At 40.4% G+C, this 25,532-nt stretch overlaps 1 protein-coding gene and 2 non-coding genes across 3 annotated transcripts; 2 read left to right on the top strand and 1 right to left on the bottom strand.

The window, feature by feature from the left end:
- Positions 1 to 583: 583 nt before the first annotated feature.
- LOC139654233 (amine sulfotransferase-like) lies at positions 584 to 14,914 on the top strand. Its single transcript, XM_071531315.1, has 6 exons — positions 584 to 749; positions 6,823 to 7,028; positions 8,161 to 8,287; positions 10,246 to 10,340; positions 11,990 to 12,170; positions 14,787 to 14,914. Exons 1-6 carry the CDS (start codon positions 584 to 586, stop codon positions 14,912 to 14,914), a joined length of 903 nt encoding a protein of 300 aa, XP_071387416.1.
- A 1,803-nt stretch (positions 14,915 to 16,717) lies between these two features.
- trnaw-cca (transfer RNA tryptophan (anticodon CCA)) lies at positions 16,718 to 16,789 on the top strand. The gene has a single exon. It is a non-coding gene; the product is annotated as a tRNA-Trp (tRNA).
- Positions 16,790 to 18,711: 1,922 nt separating this feature from the next.
- Positions 18,712 to 18,783, bottom strand: trnaw-cca (transfer RNA tryptophan (anticodon CCA)). The gene has a single exon. It is a non-coding gene; the product is annotated as a tRNA-Trp (tRNA).
- Between the last annotated feature and the right edge of the window lie 6,749 nt (positions 18,784 to 25,532).

Below are 25,532 nucleotides of genomic sequence, written 5' to 3'. Positions count from 1 at the left end.
GATCCTATTACATTAGACCCTATTAGATTAGACCGTATTTATAATATGATTTCTGACCTAGGGAGGATTTGAATTTACAAACACTGAATTTATAAACTTTAATTGTTAACCTCTACAAATTTCTGCTCAAGCACAAATTTTGCAAGCTGATTTGCCAAATGAGAGTCCAACTACTACAAACAAACAAGGTAGAAAGCGATTTCAGGGACACAGAGGAACATACTGTATGTCAAACATATTTGATGACAACATAATAAAAAGAAATACAGTGATCATGGAGAAAAATGCATGATCAGAGAGATCTTGACTTGGGCCATAAAATGAGGAAATATTACCTCATTATTTCATGGTGTGCATTTCTTGTAGAAAAAATTGGTCCACAGAAAACAAGTGGTCAAAATGCATAAAAGAGGCACGTTTCTGTGTTACATGGTAAGACCTAAACATGGCACTGGACGGTGGGAGTGACCTATGAAGCAGCAAATAAATAGCCCATCCCTGCCTTATTGACGTTTTGACCACACTGACTCTTTTCTTGTGCTCTCACCTGTCCTCCTCTCTATTCATTGTGGTATTGTAGGTCATGGCTCAACAAGAATATAAACCTCACAGTGACAATTTATTCGCACACAAAGGCTGTGTTTTCCTACAGGATGAATATTCTGAACTGACACAGGAATATATTGACAACTTGGAACACTTTGAAATCAGAGATGATGACATCTTCCTTGTTACTTTCCCCAAATCAGGTGAGTATAATTTGACAGATGGGGTTACACTGTGTGTAGCTGTCACAGAAAAACTGCATTTTGTTGATTTTCATCTTTTTACTGGAAATTAAGGTCTACATGGCCCTTTCTTACTAAAGCAAGTTTTATGACCCTTGAACTATGTTGCACATGGATTTTACTAACCTCTGGACTTATCCTATCTACGTTTAATATTTGTATTTATTTGCGCTGTCAGTTATAGTTTTTATATTTATGTACAGTACCTTTCCAGTATTTATTTATTTTATGTTATTACCTCTCTTTTTTATTATTACCTTTTCCTGAGTTCATTGGCACTGGTCTGTCAATTGCTGCTGTGGCATCTGAATTTGCACCAGGTGATCAATAAAGTGCAGTCTTATCTTATATTGTCTTTATCTTATCAAACCCATTTGAACTCAATGATCAATGAGAAAACTGCAAAAATGCATGGTCACCAGCCTAAAAATGGCACAAAAAAAAAGGCTGTTTTTCTTAGGTTTTTATTAACCCTTTAAACTCAGCTTTTGTCAAAAAGGCATCATGCTGTTTAGATGGCTCTAAAATCAAAACCATAATAGCTAGCATCATAATTCTTTTTGCATCTGAAAGCTAAGACTTCTCTCTTCACTGCAAGCCCATGCAACCCCTGTAGCATGTTTCTTGTCTTCCAGACATTGGTTGCCCTCTTCACCGGGGTGGGAGGGCCAAAACTAACAAAAACACCTTTGCACTATGCTCACAAAGATGAGCATATCTCAAAAACCAAAAGATGTACTGTACATAGTTCAAACAGATTTTGGAGTGTTGAGAAATATTTTGTTCATGTTCCTTACATTTACAATTTCTGTGGCTAAATATGTTTAGTGCGTGTATTTGGCAAATGTTGGTCAAAAAACATGTCCAACATTTTCCAGTTATTATGGTTTATTGATTTACATAGCCTTTTAGCTTGGGTTGTGCAGATTTTAGGGATATTAAACATTTGAAGATACTCAAAAAAATGACATCACAGTAAGCAAAAATACCAGTGTAGGCTCTGACAGACCATTTCTATTTCTACAAGAGTATAAAGGGTTAAAGTGGAAAGTATGGTGAAGGACCTATGTTAAATATAGGAAGACAAAATCATTGATTCACAAGTTACCAGACCTCCTATTGTCAACGATTTTCTCTGAAGACTTTGGTAAAGAATTACCTACCTACTTCATTGTATGAGTGAGCTTTGATGTCCTGGGGTCATTTACAAAATACAAATACATGACCATTATTTTTTTTTTATGATCAATAGTTTTTTTATTGTTTTAAAGATAAACAAAACATATGCAAATATTTCAATCACAAATGACAATATCAAGTTGACATGGAACATTAAAATAAAATGAAAATGATAATAAATACAAACACGACCACAGACAAAGACTAAGGAAAAAAAAAAAAAATATATATATATATACACATACATATATATATATATATATATACATATACACACATACATATATATATATATATATACAAAGCCTACCCAATCATGACAAAGCTTCTGGGATTCTTGTGCTAGTACAGTGGTTCTCAAACTTATTTGACTAATCCGCCATGTACCCCCTGACCAGCGCAAAACATTTTTGGAAGCAAAAAAGTAAAAATTAACATAAATAATGTACACTACAGTATGCACAGTAGTGTGCATGTTATTTGGCATTATAAACATCAAGATTAAATAGAAGGATGGCACTTACAATTCAGTGAGAAACATGGGCTTGTGCTTCACTGAGGATCTTTGTCATTCTGGGTGGCAGGGAGGCAACTGCAGTGATCAAGCTCTTTTCCAGGCACAGTCTGTTTCTTTGCTTTGTTTTTATCACAGTCATTGCAGAAAAGGAGGCCTCACATAAATATGTGGATCCAAAAGGTAATAGCTGCTCCAAAGCTTTCTTTCCCAACTCAGGGTGTTCCCTCTTCACAGAAACCCAAAACTGTGTGAGAGTGGATGTTTCAAACTTCATTTGTAGGCCCCTGTCAGATGACACATCCAGGAGTTTTTCCTGATGACTGACAGGAAGCTTGCTTCTGTTTGTTTCAGACAAGAGAAATGGGTTTCTCACCCAGTCCAGCTGTGCCGATTTCTCCTCCATGTTAGGGAAGTAAGAATTAAAACCATCAATCAAACTGGCCAAATGTCCCTCTATTATTGCCTTCATTGGAGCTCTCTCCACATCCTCACTGGAGAGGAAAGCATCCACCTGGGGAAAGCAGGTGAAATTTCCCTCTGCACACGCCCTTTTCCACAGCTCTGCTTTCTTCTGGAAACCACCCACCTTGTCATACAGGTTCAGAATGTTGGTGTCCTTGCCCTGCAGACACACATTGAGTTCGCTCACTTTGCCGAATATATCTGCAAGATAGGATAGCTTTGCAAGCCAGTCTGTGTCCTCAAACAAAGTGGCATGGGGAGATCCGTGCTCTGAGAGAAAGGTGCGCATTTCAGATCGCAGTTCAAACAGCCTGTTTAGTATTCTCCCTCGAGAGAGCCAGTGCACTTCTGTGTGTAATAACAGCTGTGTGTGTTCAGCTCCCATGTCTTCACAAAGGCTGTGAAACAGTCGTGCATTAAGTGGCCTAGACTTAATAAAGTAAATTACTTTGACAGCATCACACAGAACGCCATGCAACACTGGACTCATTTTCTTGGACGCCAGTGCTTCCCTATGTATGATACAGTGAGTCCACTGCACGTCGGGGTTCTCTTTTCGAATTCACGCTATGAGTCCTTTCACACGTCCTGTCATTGACGCAGCTGCGTCCGTACATACACTGGTGCAGGATTTCCAGTTCAGGCCGTTTTCAGAAAAGAATGCATTGGCAACATTAAAAACGTCCTCTCCAGTCGTTTTTCCCCCCAAACTCTTGCAGAAAAGTACATGTTCACAAACGTTGTCAGTATCAATATACCTCACGAAAGCAACAAGCTGTGCCTGTCCACTGATATCTGTCGATTCATCGAGCTGGAGTGAAAATGATTCACGAAGCTTCCCCACAACTTGATCAACAATGTCCGTGGTAATCGTATCTATTCTGCGGGAAATCGTGTCATTTGACAAAGGCACAGTTTTTAGTTTGTCTGCTGCGGTTTTATCCAGCATAGTCTCGGCCAATACAACAGCGGCTGGAAGTAGCAAGTCTTCAGCAATGGTGAATGGCTTTTTTGCTTTAGCTACTAGCAAGGACACGGCATAAGAAGCCCCGAGTGCTTTGGCTGAGGTAGTAGAAGCTTTTCGCATTGTTACTTGGGATGATCTGAAGTCAGAAAGTTTTCTTTTAAAAAACTCTGGTGGCTTACCGACATGACACTGATGTTTTGTGTTGAGATGTCGTTGGAGGTGGGATGGCTTCATGCTCCAATATAGCTCCATTTTCGCTTTCTTTTTCACAGATTCCGCTTCTTTCTCATTGCCACTACGTTTCACCCACTTATCCATTTTTCGATTTCCGTCTGGCTTTTGAAATCAAAACTGGCTGCTGACTCAGCTCAACTCAGCTCGCAGTGAACTAACACCTGATTGGACAAGATGGCGCTCGTTGGGAAAGGAATATCAAATACTGTTTATTGAATTTGTACGTTAGTACACGGACTTTAATTGAATTTATTATAGTAGAACTTTTTTAGGAATTATTCACGACTGATATATAAAAAACGTTTTAAAAAAAATTATCACATACCCCCTGCAATACCCCAACGTACCCCTAGGGGTACGCGTACCCCTATTTGAGAACCACTGTGCTAGTAGGTGGGTCTCCTGCATAAACACTATGTCAAACTTGGATTTAATGAAAGTTAATACTTTGTTCTTCTTAACTATGTAATGGAGGCCTCTGACGTTCCAGCTCATAAGCTTCAAACCAAGTTTTGCTGTATCACCAAATAATAAGAGACAAAAAACAAAGTAAATCTAAACATACATATAATAAAAGCTACGAAAATGCGTCTGCAAAGCCAGACGCTTAAACTCAGTTTGGTCCGTGACTCTCATCCTCCTCTCTGCCTGACACAAGTGTAACCATTAACGTTATAATAACAAAGAGCAAAACATTTTGAACTATGGCAATGATTTAAACATTTAACAAACATTAAATAACAAACTGTTTGACCCAAGACGCTCGTAAGCAGGAACCAACATAATGGGCAAACGTTGTATAAATAAAACTTGGGCTACTTCACCTCCAAAGTCTAACATTACACAGTGGAAATCAGTAACGTTATTACATCGCCCACTATAAAGATTTTACTGACCTCACCGCCATGATTTCTCTGAGGGCGGTGATACTAAGGCACAAAAATGCCATTAACCCAAATCAAAGGAACATCTCAGTCATTTCAGGGAGCGAATGTAAGCCAGGGCCTTTTTATGGTCATCAAATCGGTGGGGACCCTGTCTTGATCTCACGGTGAGCACTGATAGTCGAGAGAGAATCTCGTGCGTTTTTCATGGAGCATCTTCTTGCGCTCGTTGAAATTCATGCGCTTCTCATTAACCAACTTGGAGTAATCGGCGAAGACCATGATGCGGTGCTCCTTCCAGGTAACTTTACCCATCTTGCGTGCAGCCTCTGCGATGAGGTTCTGCTCCTGGAATCTCTGGAATCTCAGGAATCTGGCGATGATGGGTCTCGCTGGTGAGGGTTGTTCAGGATCTGGGCTTTTGCGCAATACCCCAACCCTGTGTGCTCTGTCAATTTCCAGTCCCCTTGGGAAGTCGATGTTCAGAATCTCCGGTAAAATTTTACCTAGGAATGACAGGGCATGGCCTTCCTCGCTGCCCTCTGGAAACCTGATAAAACGTAAATTATTCCTTCACTCCCGGTTCGCTCAATGTCATCCAGCTTTTGTCGAAGGGCTTCCGCTTCTGTGGCTGTGGCTGGGGGGTTAGCCTGCTGCCTCTCGTTAGCCTCCTCCAGGAAGCATAGACGGCTCTCGGCTTGAGAAATGCGGTTTGCAATTTCAGCCAGTTTGCTATCTGTAGCACTTCTTGTCACCCAGATAGCCTCTAGCTTCTTGTCGTGGGTCTCAGACTTTTCCAAGATTAGTGCAGTGAGTTTAGCAAACTCTTTGGCCACTTCACCTGAGATGGAGCCAGCAACAGGTGCATCGGTGTCAGGTGCGTCACGAGGCGGCCATTTCCTCAGGTTAGCTTGGCTAGCGTTAGCCACTTCGGTAGCCTTCACTCCACCGGAGCTAGTTCTTGAGGGATTTGCGGAATTTCTAGTAGTGTTTGGTATTGTTGCACAATACTGCCAACTTTTTGCAAGATAAATCAAAAAAGGTTGGACTCTTTGTCAGGCTTCAAAGCTAATTATGTGCAGGGATGGGCACAGCTCTTCCTCGCGCAGCCATTCTCGTCAACCACGTCACGTGACTCCCCAATACATGACCATTAATAAGATATCCCACATTTTACCCACAACTGTCTAATTAACAAGGCAAGCAATACTTTAAATTAGTGACAATTAAAAAAAGAAACCTCACTGCCATGTTTATAAAAACTGCCAAAGTGGGTCTGGGTCCTCAGAACTCCTAACCAAGTCTTAATATAGGGCTCAGTACTCCAGTGCCTCAGCGGGGGTCTGTGTTGTTTGATTAACATCAAAGCAGATACATGTGATATATGAGTTATAATTAGATTCATGTGGCTGAAGCTGTGCTGCATGGGATGAGCAGAGAACAGTTGATGAGGAGTTTTAAGTCCAAGTGGAACTTTTTTCCAACTACAGTGAATGAAGTAGATGAACCAAATATGTTTGCATTAGTAGCAATGCAGTTACATTTTACAACCAGAAGATGTCATTGTCCCCATATTCACAGGAATTTAACTACACTACATATATTAACATTATTACACATGTACAAGGTGCACTGAAAGTGGGAGTGAGAGGCCTGATTGTTTTGTTACAATAGCCAATTTATTATTGATGTCTAGTGTAGATAGACAACCACAAAAATCTTTGCTGATGTGCTTGATATTAAAAAGTGACATGAACTGTATTCATTTAAACTTGAACTGAAACCAACCAGGAACGGTGTGGACCCAGAGGATCATCATCCTCATCTATGAAGAGGACTTCCCGGAGATGAAGGACATGGCCAGCTACAGGCGAATGCCCTGGCTGGAGTACCCTGCTAAGGGGGACAAATACAACACCCGCCGCTCACCACGCCTCTTTAGCTCCCACCTACCACAGCACCTCATGCCCAGGGGCCTCCTCAAAAAGAAGGCCAAAGTCAGTTTGTATATATACTGTCTATATGCTATAAGTTACCACACATACACACACACACACAATCGCATACAGGAACAGACATAAAGTAAGTAGTATGACAAGATAAGATTACATTTTAATTATTCTCATGGAGAAATTGGGTTGTTTGAAACAGAAAATAATAATAGGGCATTGCAAAGACTATAAATAAGAATATAGCAAATTATGGTATTGATGGTGACAATCACAATGTTGACCGAATTGGCATTGACGCCACCCGCCAGATCTGGACTTTCACCCCAGTTTTCTGATTCTGTTTATTCTGTGTATTCTCTGCACCCATTGCACGCCTGACCATCATGGAAGGGGGATCCCTCTCTAAGGTTTTTTCCATTGTTTTCCCAAATGAGGTTTTCATGGGAGTTTTTCCTTGTTCTCTTTGAGGGTCTAAGGTTGGGGGGGTGGCGTTTTCATTTATTGTTTCATAATGTAAGTGCTGTGAAGCCCTTCGAGACTGTAACTGTGATTGAGGGCTACACAGGAGAGAAAAGAAAAGGTTGAAGGGGGGTTAAGGTTTAAGTAATGCAGTAACAGAGTGTTACTGGGATTAGTAACTGTAATGTAATTACTGAATTTGAAATTGAAATCCCTTACACTACTCGTTACTGAAAAAAGTTTACATCACATTACTGTAACACACTACTGAGTAACGTGTTACCGCCCAACACTGGTCAATAACCCTGTCAGTGTTTTCTTTAGAAATAACACCTTGGGTGTTTAAAACAGCAAATGAAAAAGCTTTCATTAACTGAGTATAGGTTGAATCACCAGGGTTGTATCGATCAACGATAGCGTGTCAAATACAGAAATGTCACAGATTATCACTGTAAGTAAAAATATATGAATGAAAAGTATGAAAGAATATTAATTACAGTGTTATGAGGGTGAACAAAATAACAGCAGTAGTAAATACTGGGAAAAAGAAAAATACATTATAATATGAACCACAGGAAAATATGTAGAATTAAAAATTATAAAAATATCAAGGTATATGCAACGTATAGGAAATTAGAAAGAAGATGTGAATGTGATGAAAACAAATGTGTGTATTATGTACCTGAAAATTTATACACATGATCTCCTCTCCTATAAGGTTGTCTATGTGACCAGGAATCCTAAAGATGTAATGGTGTCCTATTTCCACTTTGCCAAGTTCATGAAGAAGTTGAAGAAACCCAAGAACTTTGATGAGACGCTGGACAAGTTCCTCAGTGGATGGGGTGAGTAGCCCATAGGCGAGAGGCCATCTCTTAGTAGAGACGCCCTCTAGAGACCAGCTCACGAAGCGACATCTTACTAAGCGTTACCTGACTGACTGACTTACTGACTGAGTGCATGACCTGAATTTGCCTCACGATGCCTCTCTAGACTCTCTACATAAAGTAGCAGAGGGATTGAGCCACAGCTTTGTAGGGATATAAGTAATGTTTTCCTACCTTGGAGGATTGAGACAACGAAAAGATCTGAGTTCCCACTCCCAGTGCAATTAGTCTCAATACTCAAGTGTTGCACTGAAGCTCTGCAACACAGTTAAATTACCTAATTCTACTAACGTTACTTAAATACCACAAGATGACGTCACCTACTGTTAAAGTTTGTAGGGCAGCGAAGACGAGTTACTGTCTGCAAATCCTTGTTACTAACTGTGGAATGTTAAGTTTCATGTTTGTTTTCACACCGGGAGACTCTGTAGATTAAGTGCAATGCTGCTGGTCTGCTGTCTGTACATCTCCAAATTACTGACATGACGTGATGCAACATCAGATGCATTAGAGATTGATTTAGATCCAAACACTGACCAACTTTTGATTTTGTGCCTCTGTATGGGAAACACTGCATCTCACAGTCAAAGACGCCCTCTAGAGGCCATGTGATGAAGTGCATCATCTCACTGGGCGATCTTAAGTCGCCGGGACATGGATCCCTTTACTGTTGCACTGTAGGAATTTTTTTATTGGAATGCCATCAGTTAATAATTCTGCATTATTGTAGATAGGTGAATGCCGATTCCATTTCAGAGAAATATGGCACATTTTTTCTACTGCCTTCCACACACTTATTAAGATATTATTGGGTCAAATCGTTTTTTTGCATTGATTGATGGACAAACTTGAAAATAATACTTCACATTGTTTAAAAGAATTTACTATGTGTGCTTCTATATCTTAATGATGTTACTGAGTTTGATGCAAGGCTGCTTGCCCTTCCATATGAATTTAGAGACTGAAGGAGAGGTAAGAGGAGAATGAAAGGTAGAGAGAAAATCTAATCAAAAATAACAGAGTCTCTGTCATTCTTATAGATTCCTTATATTAGATCAAAGTCAAGTTTTCCCTTCCCACCATCCTTTATCCATATTGTAGGGCATGCTTGTAATTCAGCAAGTGTCCTATACACATGAAAGTAGATACTAAATATTGAGCACTAAGCTTACAACAATTACAGAGAGACATATACACATAAGATGTGAATATGTTAGTAGTCAGGTAAGCCTTGAAATATATACAGGGATTAAATGGATGAGTTTTTATTATTAGGCCTTATGTATATTAAAAGAATATACAATGGCATTAATGGAAATATCAGTTGGGCGAGTTGTAGTATAAAGCCACGTCTCCCATTCCATGATGCAGTTTGTAATTTATCTATGTAAATTAGTATTTTATTTCTATAAATAAATACAGCAAAGCACCTTAACTAAATAAGTAGAATTGTGCACTAAGGTAAATTAAGCAAATGTATCTATTCAATGCTTGTCTCTATTCAATATGTTTGTTCAATCACTTGTACATTTGTCTATCCACTAATCCAATAATCCAATAATATAAAGACTGGAGGATGGAAAAGGAGAGTGAAAGAACTTTCCCCTATGTTAAGAAATGCAACCAACTGTCATGTCAACATCCACTGTAGCCCAAGGGCTCAGCACCTCCAATATGTTGCTAGAGGGTCATTGCATCAATTAAAAGTCCTCTATTTATAGTATTCCCATGATGTCACATGCATTTCCTACCAATATGGTGCTGTACAATAGAGACGTCTTATTGTCTGGGGCTGTCATTAGATTATAATCAACTGTTAATCTATTACAATCACCTGTTATCTTCCTACCAAGATTGTGGTGTGGTGATGTAACAGAATTATGCCTCCCCTGCTCCTTATCTTTATCTCTGTCCAGTGCTTGGAGGTTGCTGGTTTGACCACGTCCGTGGATGGAACACCAACCAGGACAAGTTCAACATTCTCTTCCTCAGCTATGAGGAGATGATCAAGGTGATCAGTGTTAACACACAGGCATACACTGTCAGCTGTATGTTGTAGGCCTATGTCAATAGGATAAGACCGATACACCAGTTTACAAATAAATTAAGCAGATGTTGGCCTTATATTAAAAATCAGCTGTGGTCCAGTCAGTATCGTCCACCTCTGCTAAAACAACTTTGTTTAAGGTTTGGGTTAAGGTTATGGTTAGGCAACTAAAACAACTTGGTTTAGGTTAGAGAAAGGTTTTGGTCATGGTTAAATGAGAAAAACTTTAGCTAAAAGCTCCATTTTAAACACTGGTAATTGAGTTCCAGTCACCGGCATTGAAGGCAAACACATACATTATTATAGTCGTGCCTATTTCATGTAACCGTTTTGTGCTGGGAGAACGGAATTTTAACACTTTTCATGCCACCATCACATACTTTGGTGTTAAGAAGTCGTGTTCATTTCACGTATTTGTGTGAGATCAGGTTGTCTAAATGTTGTTTCAGAGACTTTTCCACCCTGTCAAGAATAACATTCTTAGGGAAACACTGAATACATGTCTTTTTCTTCAATTTTTGGGCATGAAAAATGTCAAATTTCTAGATTTTGAATGCTGGCACAAACTATTGGCAGCTTCAACTGAAAAATATTGGTATCAGTATTGGGCATGACAGTTGTCAAATTTAAAGATATTGAATATCTGAACAAAATACTGTCTGTTGGCAGTTTCAATTAAAAAGTGATTGGTGTCAGTATCGGACTTCAAAAACTCATATTGGCCAAATCCTACTTGTGAACAGTGTTGGGAATAATGCTTTACTTTGTACTGTAATTACACTACTTTTGGCAGTAACTAGTAATGTAACAAATTACTTTTTCAAATTAATAACGCAATTACAGTTACTGAAATTTAAATGGGCTCGTTACTCGTTACTGGATTATCCGGTTTATGATCATCCAACTTCACCGTGGTGCAAGTGAATCAAAAGACTACCGACCTCCCTGAGACTTTATTTCTCAAAAGCGACTAGCGACAAATCTGGAGACTTTTTCTGACCATGGGAAGCAAAGTTAATGTGTTGAATCCCAAAGCATTTGGCAATAAATTGGTTTGGCTGATGCTGGTTTTCTCTACTTGCTTCTAATCCAGAGAGTCTGATGATCACAGCGCTTCCCACAGCAGGGACTGTAGGATAGGGTCCACTTGTAATTGTTACCGGCGTATGCCGAAACTGGCCCGGTTGGGCGGAGTCAGCACTTATATTAAAACGTGATACTCCGCAGCGTGCATAACAAGTGCAGCATTATATATTGATATGCAAATTATCGTATGACATCATCTGGCGACTTCTAGCGACTTTCTCAGCAGCCAATAGCTACTTTCCTTGGAAAAGATATACGTAGCTATGTGTAATAAGAGAATTGAAGCAGACATTTAAAAGTAACGCAAAAGTTACTTTCCCTAGTAACTAATTACTTTTATTATGCAGTAATTGGTAAAGTAATTAAATTACTTTTTGAGAGAAGTAACTAGTAACTGTAACTAATTACTTATTTTCAGTAACTTGCCCAACACTGCTTGTGAATACTGTTGTTTTGCTAAAAACTGAGTTAAATGCACATGCACATGCACACTCTTGCTCATTGTGTTTATTTCTTCTGTGGGTCAGGACTTGAGGTCGGTGGTAGTGCGCCTGTGCAAGTTTGTGGGGAAGAACCTGACAGATGCGGCCATTGACAGCATTGTCGAGAAGGTGACCTTCGACAACATGAAGAATGACAACAAGGCCAACTACGAGGTCCTGCCAGATAATGTCAAGGACAATACCAAGTGCAAGTTCATGAGGAAAGGTGAGCACTCAAGTGTCAGCGAATGGGGGAAATTCATTGCTCATGTAACCAGCACTGAAAGAGAATTATTTTTTTTGGAACTAAGAAAACATCAGAGAAACAGAGTAAGAAAGTTTTAGAGAAGTAGAATCACCTATAGAGCACTTTCCCACTGAATTGAGAAGCTTTGGCGAAGGGACGAGTAGAGCTTTCAGGGCCATGTTCCCAGACTACTACTAAAAATTGCAAAGGGAAATGCCCTTTTCTAGTATTAGGCTTAATTTGTGTTTATCTCTGAATTCTATATCGTTCACTTGATCTATGAGATGGTCACTTTCCATGCACTTGGTGTGGTGAACACCTATTACTGACCATTGGACTTCACCTCTATTGCATGGTCATCAATTGGGTATGGTAAGGTGTACCACTCATCATACCTTAGCCTAAGTGAGTCCAAATTTGATCTTGTACTTCTTGTTATTGTCATAATGGAGAACTAAGATCAAGCGAAATCACTAGAAGGCCATATCTACAAAAATTCCCATCAAGCTGATAGTTTGGTGACCAACATCTAATAATTTATCACACACCAAACAATATCTTGTCAGTCATCAGTTGCTCTACTTTCCTCCCTGAAATTTAGTGTATATGAGCATGCTTGGAGGTTTTGGTGGTAAAGAATATATTTGCCACAGTCAGAAGCTACTACTGTCTGCTGTTGTTTTCATATATACTTTAAAAACAGCTCAGAGACATACTGCTGCCTTGACTGATGTAATCCATCATCTTAAGTAACACATGTATTGCATTTTTACCTAAAATGATGATAATGCCACAATCATTGCAATTGTATCAAAAGTAGTTCCATCTTCCAGAATGTGAAGAGATCATTGCGTCTCCGCAACTAAATGTTGCCTTCCACTTAAAAGAATAGTTCGCCCAAAAATTCAAATTTTATCATTATCTTATTCAAAATCTGCTATTCCTTATTTAACCAAGCTGCTAAATGAAAATTCCTGACACAGTACCTGCTAATGTTATTTAATATGTTAATACTCAATCAAAGTTTTTATTTCTTTTTATTGTATATTTAACCTAGTTTAACAAAACACTGAAAACACATTTCACAAAACAAATTAACAAATCACAAAACACATTTCACAAAATAAATTAAGAAAACACAAACATTTCAGAAAACAAATTAACAAAACCCAAAACACTTCATTTCAGAAAACAAATTAACAAAACACATTTCACAAACAAATTAACAAAACTGAAAACACATTTCCAAAAACAAATTAACACAAAACAACGCAAAACACAACATTTCACAAAGCAAATCAGCAAAATCAAAAACACAACGGCAAAAGAGAAAACAATTAAACATTTCACAGAAATGTTTGTCATTCCTTATTGGATGTCTGTGCTGTCACTCGAGGTAACAGAAAGTGGGACTAGCGGTGTCGGCGTAAAAATAAAAACTCGGGGGGGGGGGGGGTCATGCATGACAAGTCACAAAACAACAGCTGATTGTTGATTGATTGGTCACACAATGTTGTGTTTTGTGATTTGTTAATTTGTTTTGTGAAATGTTGTGTTTTCAGTTTCGTTAATTTGTTTTGTGATTTGGTCATTTGTTTTGTGAAATGTTGTTGTGTTTTGCACTTCAGGGCCACCGTAGCCTTTGGCTGCGTGCTCATGGTTCTTTATATCATTATTAATCACTTAAAGAGTAACTATACCCCACCCAAATCTGTGGTGAAGCCTGACACCTAATGGTGAAAAGTAGGGTACAATCTGCTATTGGCTGGTCTTTGGTGCCAGATGATGTCACCTTCTATAGAGTACAGCAGGTGGTGACATCACCTGGAACCAAAGACCAGCCAATAGGAGATGGCCAGTTCAGTACCCTACTTTTCACCCTTAGGTGTCAGGCTTTACCAAAGATTTGGGTTTGGGGTTTAGTTGCTCTTTAAATCTATCAGCTAAATATGTTTCCAATTGAATAGACTTCTCTGTGAATTTGTTCATATAGGCCTAGCTTTGTTAATGTGATTATTATTAGTAGGCTTAAAAATGGACAAACACATTTTGTTAATATGAGGCCTGTGACTACTTAAAGTGACTTTGCATAAAAATTAAAACTTTCTTAGGAGAAACCTCCTCCGCCTATAAGTACTAAGTACTATCTCAATTTCTGCATCGCTGAAGTTCTTCTTTTTCACTTTCTTCAGTGCCATTTTAGTCTGGAGGATTATGTTTGTAGGTGTTCAGCCTAATATTGCAGCATGAATGCTCTTCCCGTTTACAAGTGATCAGGATTCATCAACAAATGCTTGTGAATACTATTGAAAACAGATGCTTCTGAACATTTGATGAATAGCATAAGTTTTAAGTGTGCACTTAAATTTACAAACATATTGATAAATAAGACCCATTGTTTCTTCATGGGTTTCATTAAATCAAAGCAACTCAATGTCAACAATTTTAAGTCACCATTGTTTGTGTGCTGGCCTCTAGTGGAGATCATAACACCACATCATTCACAACTTGGAGAGACTTTCAATGCCTGTGTGTGTATGTGTGTGTGTGTGTGTGTGTGTGTGTGTGTGTCAATTTCAACCCACCATGTATCAGGTACCATTGGTGACTGGAAGAATACGATGACGGTGGCACAGAGTGAGCGCTTTGACAAGGTCTATGAAGAAAGGATGAAGGACTTCCCACTCAAATTCATCTGGGACGTCACTGAAATCCAGAAGTGAATCTCTCTCCACCTCTCTCTCTGGAGACTCCACTTACAGTGCTTAGAAAATACTATGATCACAAAGATTCCTCTGAGTTCAAATTCTTGACCTTTAATGATATTGCCATCATTAGGCAAACCAGTGTAACTTTTTAAATGCCAGAACACAGTGCCAAGATAAATAATTTCTCCATGTTATGTCAAAAGCAGCTTCAAGTTTTAATATCAGCTAGGCTGAAAGATAAAATGCACTAAACTTGTTTGAAGTGTCTGTAATTGTATACATTATGTAACCAGATAACGTACAGCTTAATCACTGCAGTTTGATCAAGTGCAATCATTGAAATTTTGTCATTTAGATGCTAATAAAGCTCTATTTGTATCAATTTCATAAATCATAATACTTAATGTAATGCAATTTCATATGTATTTCTGAATTACATAATCCAGTTTGATGGGAATTTGTCAAATAGTTGAAATGCGTAAACCTTATAATATAGATCAAAATAGTGTTTTGAGGGAACCCCTCTACATGGCTCTTGTGAGCCTCAAATTTTGAACCTAGCAGAAGATGGATTAGAGCTTAGACATTGAGTCAAACAGGTTCACAGCAAAGATGGTGCCCTCAGATGTTGCAAATATTCTAATCATATTATTAAAGGATAAGGCATTAATACATTGTTTACCGTCAACAAATCCTATGAAAATAACAAAATCAACAATGTGTTTGCTCTACTCCTGTTACTTTCTGACTTCCCACGTACCGTTTTTAGCCGTCAACCCGGAAGTCATTTGCTCCAACTGTAAGCTAAAAACCTTGAAATACAGCTCACAAAGACATAGTTTACATTTTAAAATTTTAAAAATCGCTAACTGTTACCACGAAAAGTCAGGCTGTTGTAGTTATTACCACATCAAATTCAAATGGGAATACATTCTCCATTACGCCGGGGACTATTTTCAGTGCTACGGAACTACTTTCCTGAGATCGCAAACGTGTTTATGGTCGGCTTATTAAGCCTAACCCTAACCCTGGGACATGGCTGCATTGGGCACCGGCTACATGGACGAGACTTGTTGGCAAAACAAAATCATTGCTGATTTTGTTATTTTCATAGGATTTGTTGACGGTAAGTAATGCATTCAAAAACATCGGCCTGATCCTTTAAGTGCAAATGAAAAACGTTGGAATTAGTGGTCTAAGGCATGTACCATGTAACTACAGTGTCCTGTCCTCTCCCTCTCTCTCTCCTATTATTTCTTGTTTATCTCTACTTTCAACTGTAAAATAAAAAAAAAAGAATAAAATTATACATATAGCAGACTGAGCTTTGACTATTTTCTTTATTTTGACCATTATTGATTAATCATTAACAAACAACCGCCACATATGTAGCTGAAGTAAAAAATAGTTTTGTGATCAGGAGATGAATAAAACTTAAAGCCAATGATTGTTAACATCACACCAAGGCCATATCCTGTCTGTCTGCTCTCTCTCTCACTCTCTCTGTGTGTTCAGACTGTTGGTCAGGCAGTCTGTTTTCACATCTGTGGAGGTTGAGATAATTCACAAGAATAGATTCAGTGCTATTGCAAAATATTCTACCTAGTGAAGGGCCACAAGCCAAAGCTCATCAAAGTCAGAGCATTTTCTGAGCTCAAAGACTCAAAAGCCACTTCTGAATCCCTGCACAAGCTAAATTCTACCAACATAACACCGACATCTTAAACCTAACAAATGTATTCATGAAGTTTATCGTCATTTTTGCCAGATGTTTGCTTTGTTTCAGCTGATTAGTGAACCTGTCAGCCATGTGAAAGAGACTCTGTGGCGCAACGGTAGCGCGTCTGACTCCAGATCAGAAGGTTGCGTGTTCAAATCACGTCAGGGTCAACAGTTCTGCTTCTCCTTTGGCAGCTCACTGTATGTGGAACTTTAGGACTCTTAAAAAGGAAGCATGCATGTAACTTTGTGGTTCTTAAGAGTCAGAACTATGTATACTACAGCGTATCAAAACACCAAGCTCGTTCATTTGACACCATTCATTCATTTATTATTATTCATATTGCACGTCCAAAGGAAATGCAGTCAAACCTGTAGCCTATCTCAAGTTCCAATCATTCACTTATTTGTCATACCCATTTATATACAGTCAATAATAAAGTGTACTTCTACTACTTCTTCTTCTTCTTCTTCAATGGTCATACCCCAGCGCCAGACAGAACAGCGCCTCCCCGAGTGCCATGAGAGGACTACAGTCTAGCTTTTTATATGACAATTAAATGTGCATTTTCAACAAAATGTATTTAGTGGAATGAAAAATAAAGAAATGGCCTTCTGCCATGCTATTCAGCTCATGTCTTGGCTGTCTCTTGCATTCTGATCTCATTCAGCTGTAAAGGAATTAGTTGTAAACCGATTGACAGGCAGCTACAGTGTGTATTGACTATTTATGTTGAGTGCAATGATCATGGCAAGCTGCATATTTATAAGGAATAGAGAAGCCGATTAATAGTACTTTCATTTATGAAGATGGAATGTGGAATCTATTTCAATTATCTCAATTATCAACCATACTATTGAGTGTGTGAGACAGACGGAAGAGTCTAGTATGCTCTTTCAACCCGGTCTCAGGGCAGTTTGTGAAATAGTCACGTAATTTAATCTATCGATTCGTGCTCATGGACAAGATTTTTTTTTTTATAATTTTTTATTTATTTAATTTATTTTTTTCGCGACACTCAGCACGACTTTCAAACGAATGTATTTCAATTGGAAGTATCTTTCGTGCCTGCAGAATGTTTTTTTTTCTGTCAGTCGGGACCCATGATCCTCAGCGACCGTTACTATGGTGAAGACACTAAAGCCGTAACATAACCTATGATATCTTTAACATTTCTCAACACAAAAACACAAAAGTGTCCTTGATAACTCAACAATACGATAGGTTAATGTTATGGCAATCCGTTTTAATTATTTCACCTTCAATTCTGAGAAATCAAGTGTTTTTTTTGTCTGTTTTGGACGATAGCGGAAGGCTACATTAGCCTACCCATGATCCTCAGCGACCGTTACTATGAAAAAAATATATAAAAGATATATCTACTGAATATATCAAATATCTAGTACAGCCAAACTAGTAATTACACTGCATCTAGATGATCTATGTTAAGAAAAAGTAAAGATGTTGGTTTACTTCAGATATTTTAGCCAAAACAGTCGAACACACACACACACAGATGGAATGTGTGTGTTCTTCAAAGTGCTCACTTTGAAGGCCCAGTATATAAAATGAAGCTTTTTGACTGTATATAAATGGGTATGATGAATAAGTGAAAGATTGGAACTTGAGATATGCTACAGGTTTGACTGCATTTCCATCCTTCCTTTTTAAGAGTCCTAAATTTCCACATCCAGTGACCTGCCAAAGCACAAATGTTGACCTCGACGTGATTTGAACTTGCAACCTTCTGATCTGGAGTCAGATGCGCTACCGTTGCGCCACAGAGTCTGTTTTACATCATTGACAGGTTCACTAATCAGCTGAGACAAACCAAACAGCTGACAAAAATGCTGAAATACATAATATTCATCATGTGTCATGAGTATGCGTTTTCAGCACAGGCAATCTCAGTGGAAAAGTGAATTTTCAAGTCTGGCCGAGTCCATATAGTGCTGCATCTATGAAGTTGTACATAGAGTGATATACATACATAGTTCTGACTCTTAAGAACCACAAAGTTACATGCATGCTTCCTTTTTAAGAGTCCTAAAGTTCCACATACAGTGAGCTGCCAAAGGAGAAGCAGAAACGTTGACCCTGACATGATTTGAACACGCAACCTTCTGATCTGGAGTCAGACGCGCTACCGTTGCGCCACAGAGTCTCTTTCACCTTGCTGACAGGTTCACTAATCAGCTGAAACAAATCATGAATACATTTATTAGGTTTAAGATGTCAGTGTTATGTTGGTAGAATTTAGCTGTCCAGTGATTCAGAAGTGCCTTTTGAGTCTTTGAGAATGCTCTGACTTTGATGAGCTTTGGCTTGTGGCCCTTCACTAGGTAGAAAGCATTGACTGAAGTGGAAGTATTTGGATAGCGAGCAAGAGTTTGTCTTTTTAAAACCTGTATATTGGGACAGGGAGATAAAGATTGCCTTTTGAAAGCCTAAGTAATGCATTTGATAGGAAGTATTTGAGTAATAGAGTTCTATAGTAAGGAGAAAAAATGGTAAAGTCAAACACCCCAGCGTTGAAGTACCTTTTGCACGAGCACAATGATTTCAAACTGGATTCATAACTCAGATCCTTGTTTACTTCCCATGTACCCCAGCCACACACTGCATATTGCCTCAGAGTCATTTTGAGTCACGGCTGAATTCTCATGGACGAAAACACTGAAATGGAAAATGGCTGCAAAGAGAGCCTTAAATCAAGAGATATGAAGAAGTCTGGTGAAGTTTATGGGTTTCAAACATCCACTGCAAGACACTGCACTCTAAGAACTGGTTATTACTTATGAAAAATGACTAGTCTATTGAATACAGTGGCTATAACTCACTTGGTCTTTATTTCCACTAACTTTCCTGCTAAAAAAAAACAAAAAAAACATTGGAAACCATTCGAAGAATCCTGATGGTTTCCAATAGATACAACCATCAAAAAGCATTAAAAACCATTATAACACATTAGGTCCACCATGTAATGGTTTGTAGTGTGTTTTTAGACACTGATGTTTTCCATTATGGACTGTACTGGTCTAATGGTTTGTAATGGTTCCTAGTAGTTTCTGATGGTTTCCATTATGGGCTATACTGGTCTAATGGTTTGTAATGGTTCCTAGTAGTTTCTGATGATTTCCATTATGGGCTATACTGGTCTAATGGTTTGTAATGGTTCCTAGTAGTTTCTGATGGTTTCCATTATGGGCTGCATTGGTCTGTAATGGTTTCTATTATGGGATGTAATGGTTTCTGATGGTCTGTAAGGGTTTTAAGTAAGTTACTAAGTATAATGGTTGTATTTACTATCGTATATTGTACGTTACCACTGTATATTGTGATACTTAGTGTGTTGAAAATATAACTGCAGTACTACATAGTGTTATGAAATCAACTCAGTACAGTTACTGTGGTATTCCAAAACTGCAATGCCCTAACATATCATAATACAGCAAATAGCACCTTACACAACAAACGACACATTTAAACACTGAACAATTACAGGTTAAACAGTTTGGATCATGTTCTCAATGTAGACTCAATCTATAACACTTAGAAAAGATTTCATACTGAACATACATCAAATAGAAAAGATCTAAACTGAACAGGTAACAGGTATCAAATCAACAGAAAAAAATCATAACTGACACAGATACAGATACACACTCACTCATTCACACTTTAAGCTACAAAGCATTTTAATATTTTAGCAAGTATTTCTGATTCTGATTCTGATTCTGATTGTGCACCCCCATTGGCGCCTACTGGAAACACAATGTAAACAATCTCTCTTTTCCCTCTCCCTCTCCCTCTACCAGTCTCCCTATAGTTCATTATTCAAGCCTATACTGACCTCTACTGGCTAAAATCTCACAGCAGCTGTACAGTTTTTAAATCTTGTCTGTTGAATGTGTTTGTGTGTGGTGTGTGTGTGTGTGTGTGTAAACGAGTACTTTGATGAGGGCCTAGGCATCAGGAACGATGACAACCAGAAGGATCAGTCTTTGCCGGTTTATTTTGGTCAAAAATCAAAATATGGAAAATGTCAAGATAGTGTACAAAAAATGAATAATTCAATACAAAAGAAAAAGTAAGTCTAATCAGACTTTGTCAAGCTCGATATAACAATCAGACAGCTTTAGGTTTGCTCAAAACAACAAACTGTCAGTTGGGACAGAGCCTTCCGCATTGTGCCCACAACCTCTCTCTCCCATGTCTGAGCACAGACTGGTTAAATACAGGCCTCAATCAAGCCTCCACTCCCAGGACCATACCACTTTCCTAGTCCAGGGTGGTATGAAGTTTCACCTCAAACACAGGTAAACTTTTACACAAAAATCAAAATATCACACGTTACCCATACAACTGACACCACTATATGTAGGTTTCTAGGCATCATTATATTTCTTTAACAATAACAACAAAGAATAAGCACACTCAAAAATAGAAACCGCCCCACATAGTGGTAGCGCCTAATGACATCAGTCACACATAAATACTGTGCCGACACCCGGCAGCACTCTTTGAGGTGTGGGACAACCAAGGTATGTATGGTCTGTGTAATTATTCTGTGGTGTATTTAATACATGTTCAATGCTGGACCAGTATTCTATGTGTCTGTGTTGTTTGTGACATTACAGTGGTTAATTCAATTTCGCAGTATCATGGTGGTGAAATGTTACCAAACAATTAGTGTAAACCTAGCTAGCATAGGGTACCCCGAATGTTTGATGGTGTCAAGACTGCTCAGATGGAAATGATTAACCGAAAACATGTATAATCTGGCTAAGGAAACGTACACATGACTTGGGAAATATGTATACACAGCAAATGTTCAGACATGAATATGCTTACAGAAGCATACACATAACTATGTGTCTAAGGATCTGAACAAGAGAAAAAGAAAAAAAACCCTGTGTGATGACTGCGAACAGTCACATCATCACACATCCCCCCCCCTTAAGATCTGTCCTTCATCTGTTGTTCCGGGACAGGAAATCAGCCACTACATTGTCTTTTCCGGCACGGTACCTTACTGTGAATTTGTAGGGCTGTAAGGACAGATACCACCTTGCGATTCTGCCATTTGAGTCTTTCATTTTGTGTATCCACTGGAGGGCACGATGGTCAGTTTCCAAGAGAAATTCTTGCCCAAGGAGATAATACCTGAGTGTATCTAAAGCCCATTTGATGGCAAGACTCTCTTTTTCAATGGTAGAATATCGTGTCTCTCTCGGAAAGAGCTTACGACTGATGTATTGTACTGGCCTCCTATCTCCCTCCTCACCTTGCAACAACACTGCCCCCAGACCAACTTCAGAGGCATCGGTCTGTACAGTGAAAGGTAGCGAGAAGTCCAGACTCTGGAGAACTGGATCCTGGCACAAACACTGTTTGAGGTCTTGGAAGGCTGCTTCACATCCCGGTGTCCATTTGACCTTCTGTGGGCAAGATTTTCAGGTTAGAAAAGTGAGAGGTTCTGCCCTTTCTGAGAAGTTGGGAATGAAGCGACGGTACCAACCTACAAGCCCCAAGAACGACTTGACCTGTTTCTTGGTAGTAGGTGGTGGACAGGACCTCACTGCTTCCACTTTGTTCACCTGAGGACGAATCTGGCCTCGCCCCAGCACATACCCCAGATATTGGACCTCAGACCGGGCTAGTTGGCACTTCTTGGCATTTGCCACCAGTCCAGCTTGGCGGATGCGCTGGAAGACATCAGTGAGATGTTGGAGATGTTCTTCCCAGGTAGAGCTATAGACAACCACATCATCAATGTAAGCTGCTGCGTAGGCTCCAGCCCCTCTCAAGACGGTGTCCATGAGACGCTGGAAGGTTGCAGCAGCGCCATGCAATCCAAAAGGCATCACGGTGAATCGATACAGTCCAGAAGGTACTCTGAATGCGGTGATGTCTTTTGCTTTCTCTGTCAAGGGAACCTGCCAATAACCTTTGCAGAGGTCAAGGGTTGTTATATAATGGGCATTTCCCAGCCGTTCGATAAGTTCATCAACCCGTGGCATTGGGTAGGGGTCAAAGGCAGAGATATTGTTGACTTTGATGAAGTTGATGCAAAACCTCAGCTCGGGTCCTTCTTTCTTGGGTACTAGGACTACTGGGCTGCACCACTGACTTGAGCAAGGCTCTATGATGCCCATATCTAGCATGGTCTCCACCTCATTCTTGAGGGCAGGAACCAATTTGGCCGGTACCCTGTAGCTGGTCTGGCGGATCGGCTCTGGTGAAAGCAAATGGATATCATGGGTGATGAGATGGGTACGGCCAGGCTTGTCACTGAACAGTCCATCAGGAATACAAGCTTTCAGTTCTTCCCGCTTTGTGTGACTTAGATGGCTCAGGTCTGGAATGGAGGAAAGTTGGTGGGGTACAGGGAAATATTGCTCCTCCAACTCTTCCTCATCTGGAACGACCCTGGCCCATAGCTGCCGAGATACCGAGTTTCTCTCTTTCCACGCCCTCAGGAGATTGACATGAAATGTCTGATGTTTCTTCCGGCGTGTTGGCAAGTGGAGTTCATATGTAACTGGTCCCATTTTGCGGGTGATCTCAAAGGGACCTTGCCATTTGGCTAGTAAACTGCTGTCCGATGTAGGCAACAACAAGAGCACCTTTTGCCCTGGCTGGAAAGAGCGGCATTTACTGGCCTTGTCATACCCCTTCTTTTGCCTCAGCTGGGCTTGGTCGACATTGGCGTGCGCCAGCTGAGACAACTGCTCCAGTTTGTCTCTCATCTTGAGAACATAGGAGATGACTCCTACTTGCTTGCAGGGTTGTTCTCCCTCCCAGGCCTCCTTCAGGACATCCATTGGTCCTCTGACATGGCGTCCATACAAGAGGTCAAACGGGGAGAAACCAGTTGAGGCATGGGGCACTTCTCTGTAGGCATACAGTAGGAAGGGAAGCCACTGGTCCCAGTCCGACCCGGAATCGGACACAAACCTCCGGAGCATTGACTTCATGGTCTTGTTGAAGCGTTCAACCATGCCGTCGGTCTGAGGATGGTAAGGAGTGGTTCTTATCCCCCTAATGCCTAACAGACTGTAAACATCCCTCACCAGCTTAGAAGTGAAATTGGTTCCCTGATCAGTAACTATCTCTCTGGGAATTCCTACCCGGGAGAATAGCTGGATCAGACAATTGACAATCTGGCGTGCCTTGACTTTTCTGAGGGGGAATGCCTCTGGAAACTTGGTAGCATAATCGCAAACAATCAAAATGAAACGATTGCCTGCGGCACTTCGTTCCAGGGGACCAACAATGTCCATAGCAATACGGGAGAAAGGGGTTTCTATGACTGGCATGGGGATTAAAGGAGCCCTATCACCTTTCCTCCCTGGGGTAGTCAGTTGACATTCTGCACAGCTCTTGCAATATTGACCAACGTCTTGATACATCTGAGGCCAAAAAAAACGTCTAGCTATGCGTGCGTAGGTTTTAGTTTGACCCATGTGTCCTGACCAGGGTATAGGATGACCTAGATGTAGTATTTTGGGCCTCAAGCTCTTAGGAACTACCAACTGGTCACCGGCACTGCTACGTCTGTAGAGTCTCTGACCTTTTACGACAAACATCTCTTTGTCCAACACTGAGACTTTAGCTGTCTCAGCTACACTCCTCTCAAACAGTGGTTTAAGTGTGACATCTTGGCTCTGTAGCACACCAATATCACTTGGCAGGGAATCAAAATCAGGCTCTAGCCCCTCTGGCAACATTGGCTCCGTCTCAACCGGCTTGGTCCCCCATACTTTCTCTCTACGTTTCTGTCTACGAGACTTCTTTACCCCGTCCTGTCTGGCACCCTCTCCTGCAAATGGTAGCTCCTCCCACCCAGGGTCTAATTCTGCCTGTTGCGAGTGGGACCTAGTCACTACCATTGCTTCTCTGGAGTTCTCAACTGTTCTGTCCTCAGGAATACTATCGGGCACCCTGAACTGGCTTAACAGATCATAGAGAATAGGAAGGTCTTTACCCAACACCACAGGGTAAGGTAACTGCTGTAAGACGCCTACGGTCAGCAAGTATTCCTGTCCCTCAATGTTAATGGGAATCTCAGCTGTGGGGTAATCCTTTCATCACCATGGACACAAGTTACCAAAACACGCTCCCAACAAGGCACTGCCTCCCCTGGTAAACAATCCTGCCTCACCAGTGTCTGATCACTGCCTGAATCTAACAGTGCTTTCCAGTGTCTGCCGGCCATCCGTACCTTAATAACACTGTCGTTAGCCTGGGTGCGTGGTAAGGGGCATGTGGAAGGTCTGGGAACATAGCACAAACGGGTCTTACAAAACCGAGTAACAGGACAATCTGCTTTGAGGTGCCCTGGCTGACCACAGTTATGACACACGAGTGGGGCCTTCTTAACCAAGTTCTTATCTGTAGCCTGACTGTCCGAGCTGGTAGCCTGTGACTTGTTAAATCCCCTAGAACCACTTCCATACCCACCCCCAGACTTACCAAGAGAGGAGATGGGAGGGTTGTTTGCTCGTCCCAGGTGGTAGCTCTTGGAGGTCCTCCGGGCTGCGATGAATGTCTCTGCCACCTCGGCTGCCTCACGGGATGTAGTGGGGTTGCGCTCCCGAATCCAGGTCCGCAGGTCTGGGTTGACAACACGCAGAAACTGCTCCATGATGATTACATCCCCGATTTCTTCCTTTGTCTTCTGCCTGGGGTTCATCCACTTTTCATAGAGGTCTTTCAGCCGAGCCTGGAGCTCCTTAGGGGTCTCTCCCTCCTCCACCACACTGGATCGGAATCGGCTGCGATAAGTCTCTGGATTTATTTCAAACTTTGTCAGAATGGCGGCCTTGACGATGTCATACTGCATAGAGTCCTCAATGTCCATAGCCACATAGGCCTTCCTTGCCTTGCCAGTGAGGAGAGGGACCAAGT

Source organism: Centroberyx affinis, unplaced genomic scaffold, assembly GCF_046629955.1.
Source record: "Centroberyx affinis isolate AG114_WGS23_722 - 3 ecotype Tasmania unplaced genomic scaffold, CSIRO-AGI_Caff_v1 ptg002063l_1, whole genome shotgun sequence".
Classification (NCBI taxonomy): Eukaryota; Metazoa; Chordata; class Actinopteri; order Beryciformes; family Berycidae; genus Centroberyx; species Centroberyx affinis.
This window is presented reverse-complemented; position numbering and strand designations above follow the sequence as displayed.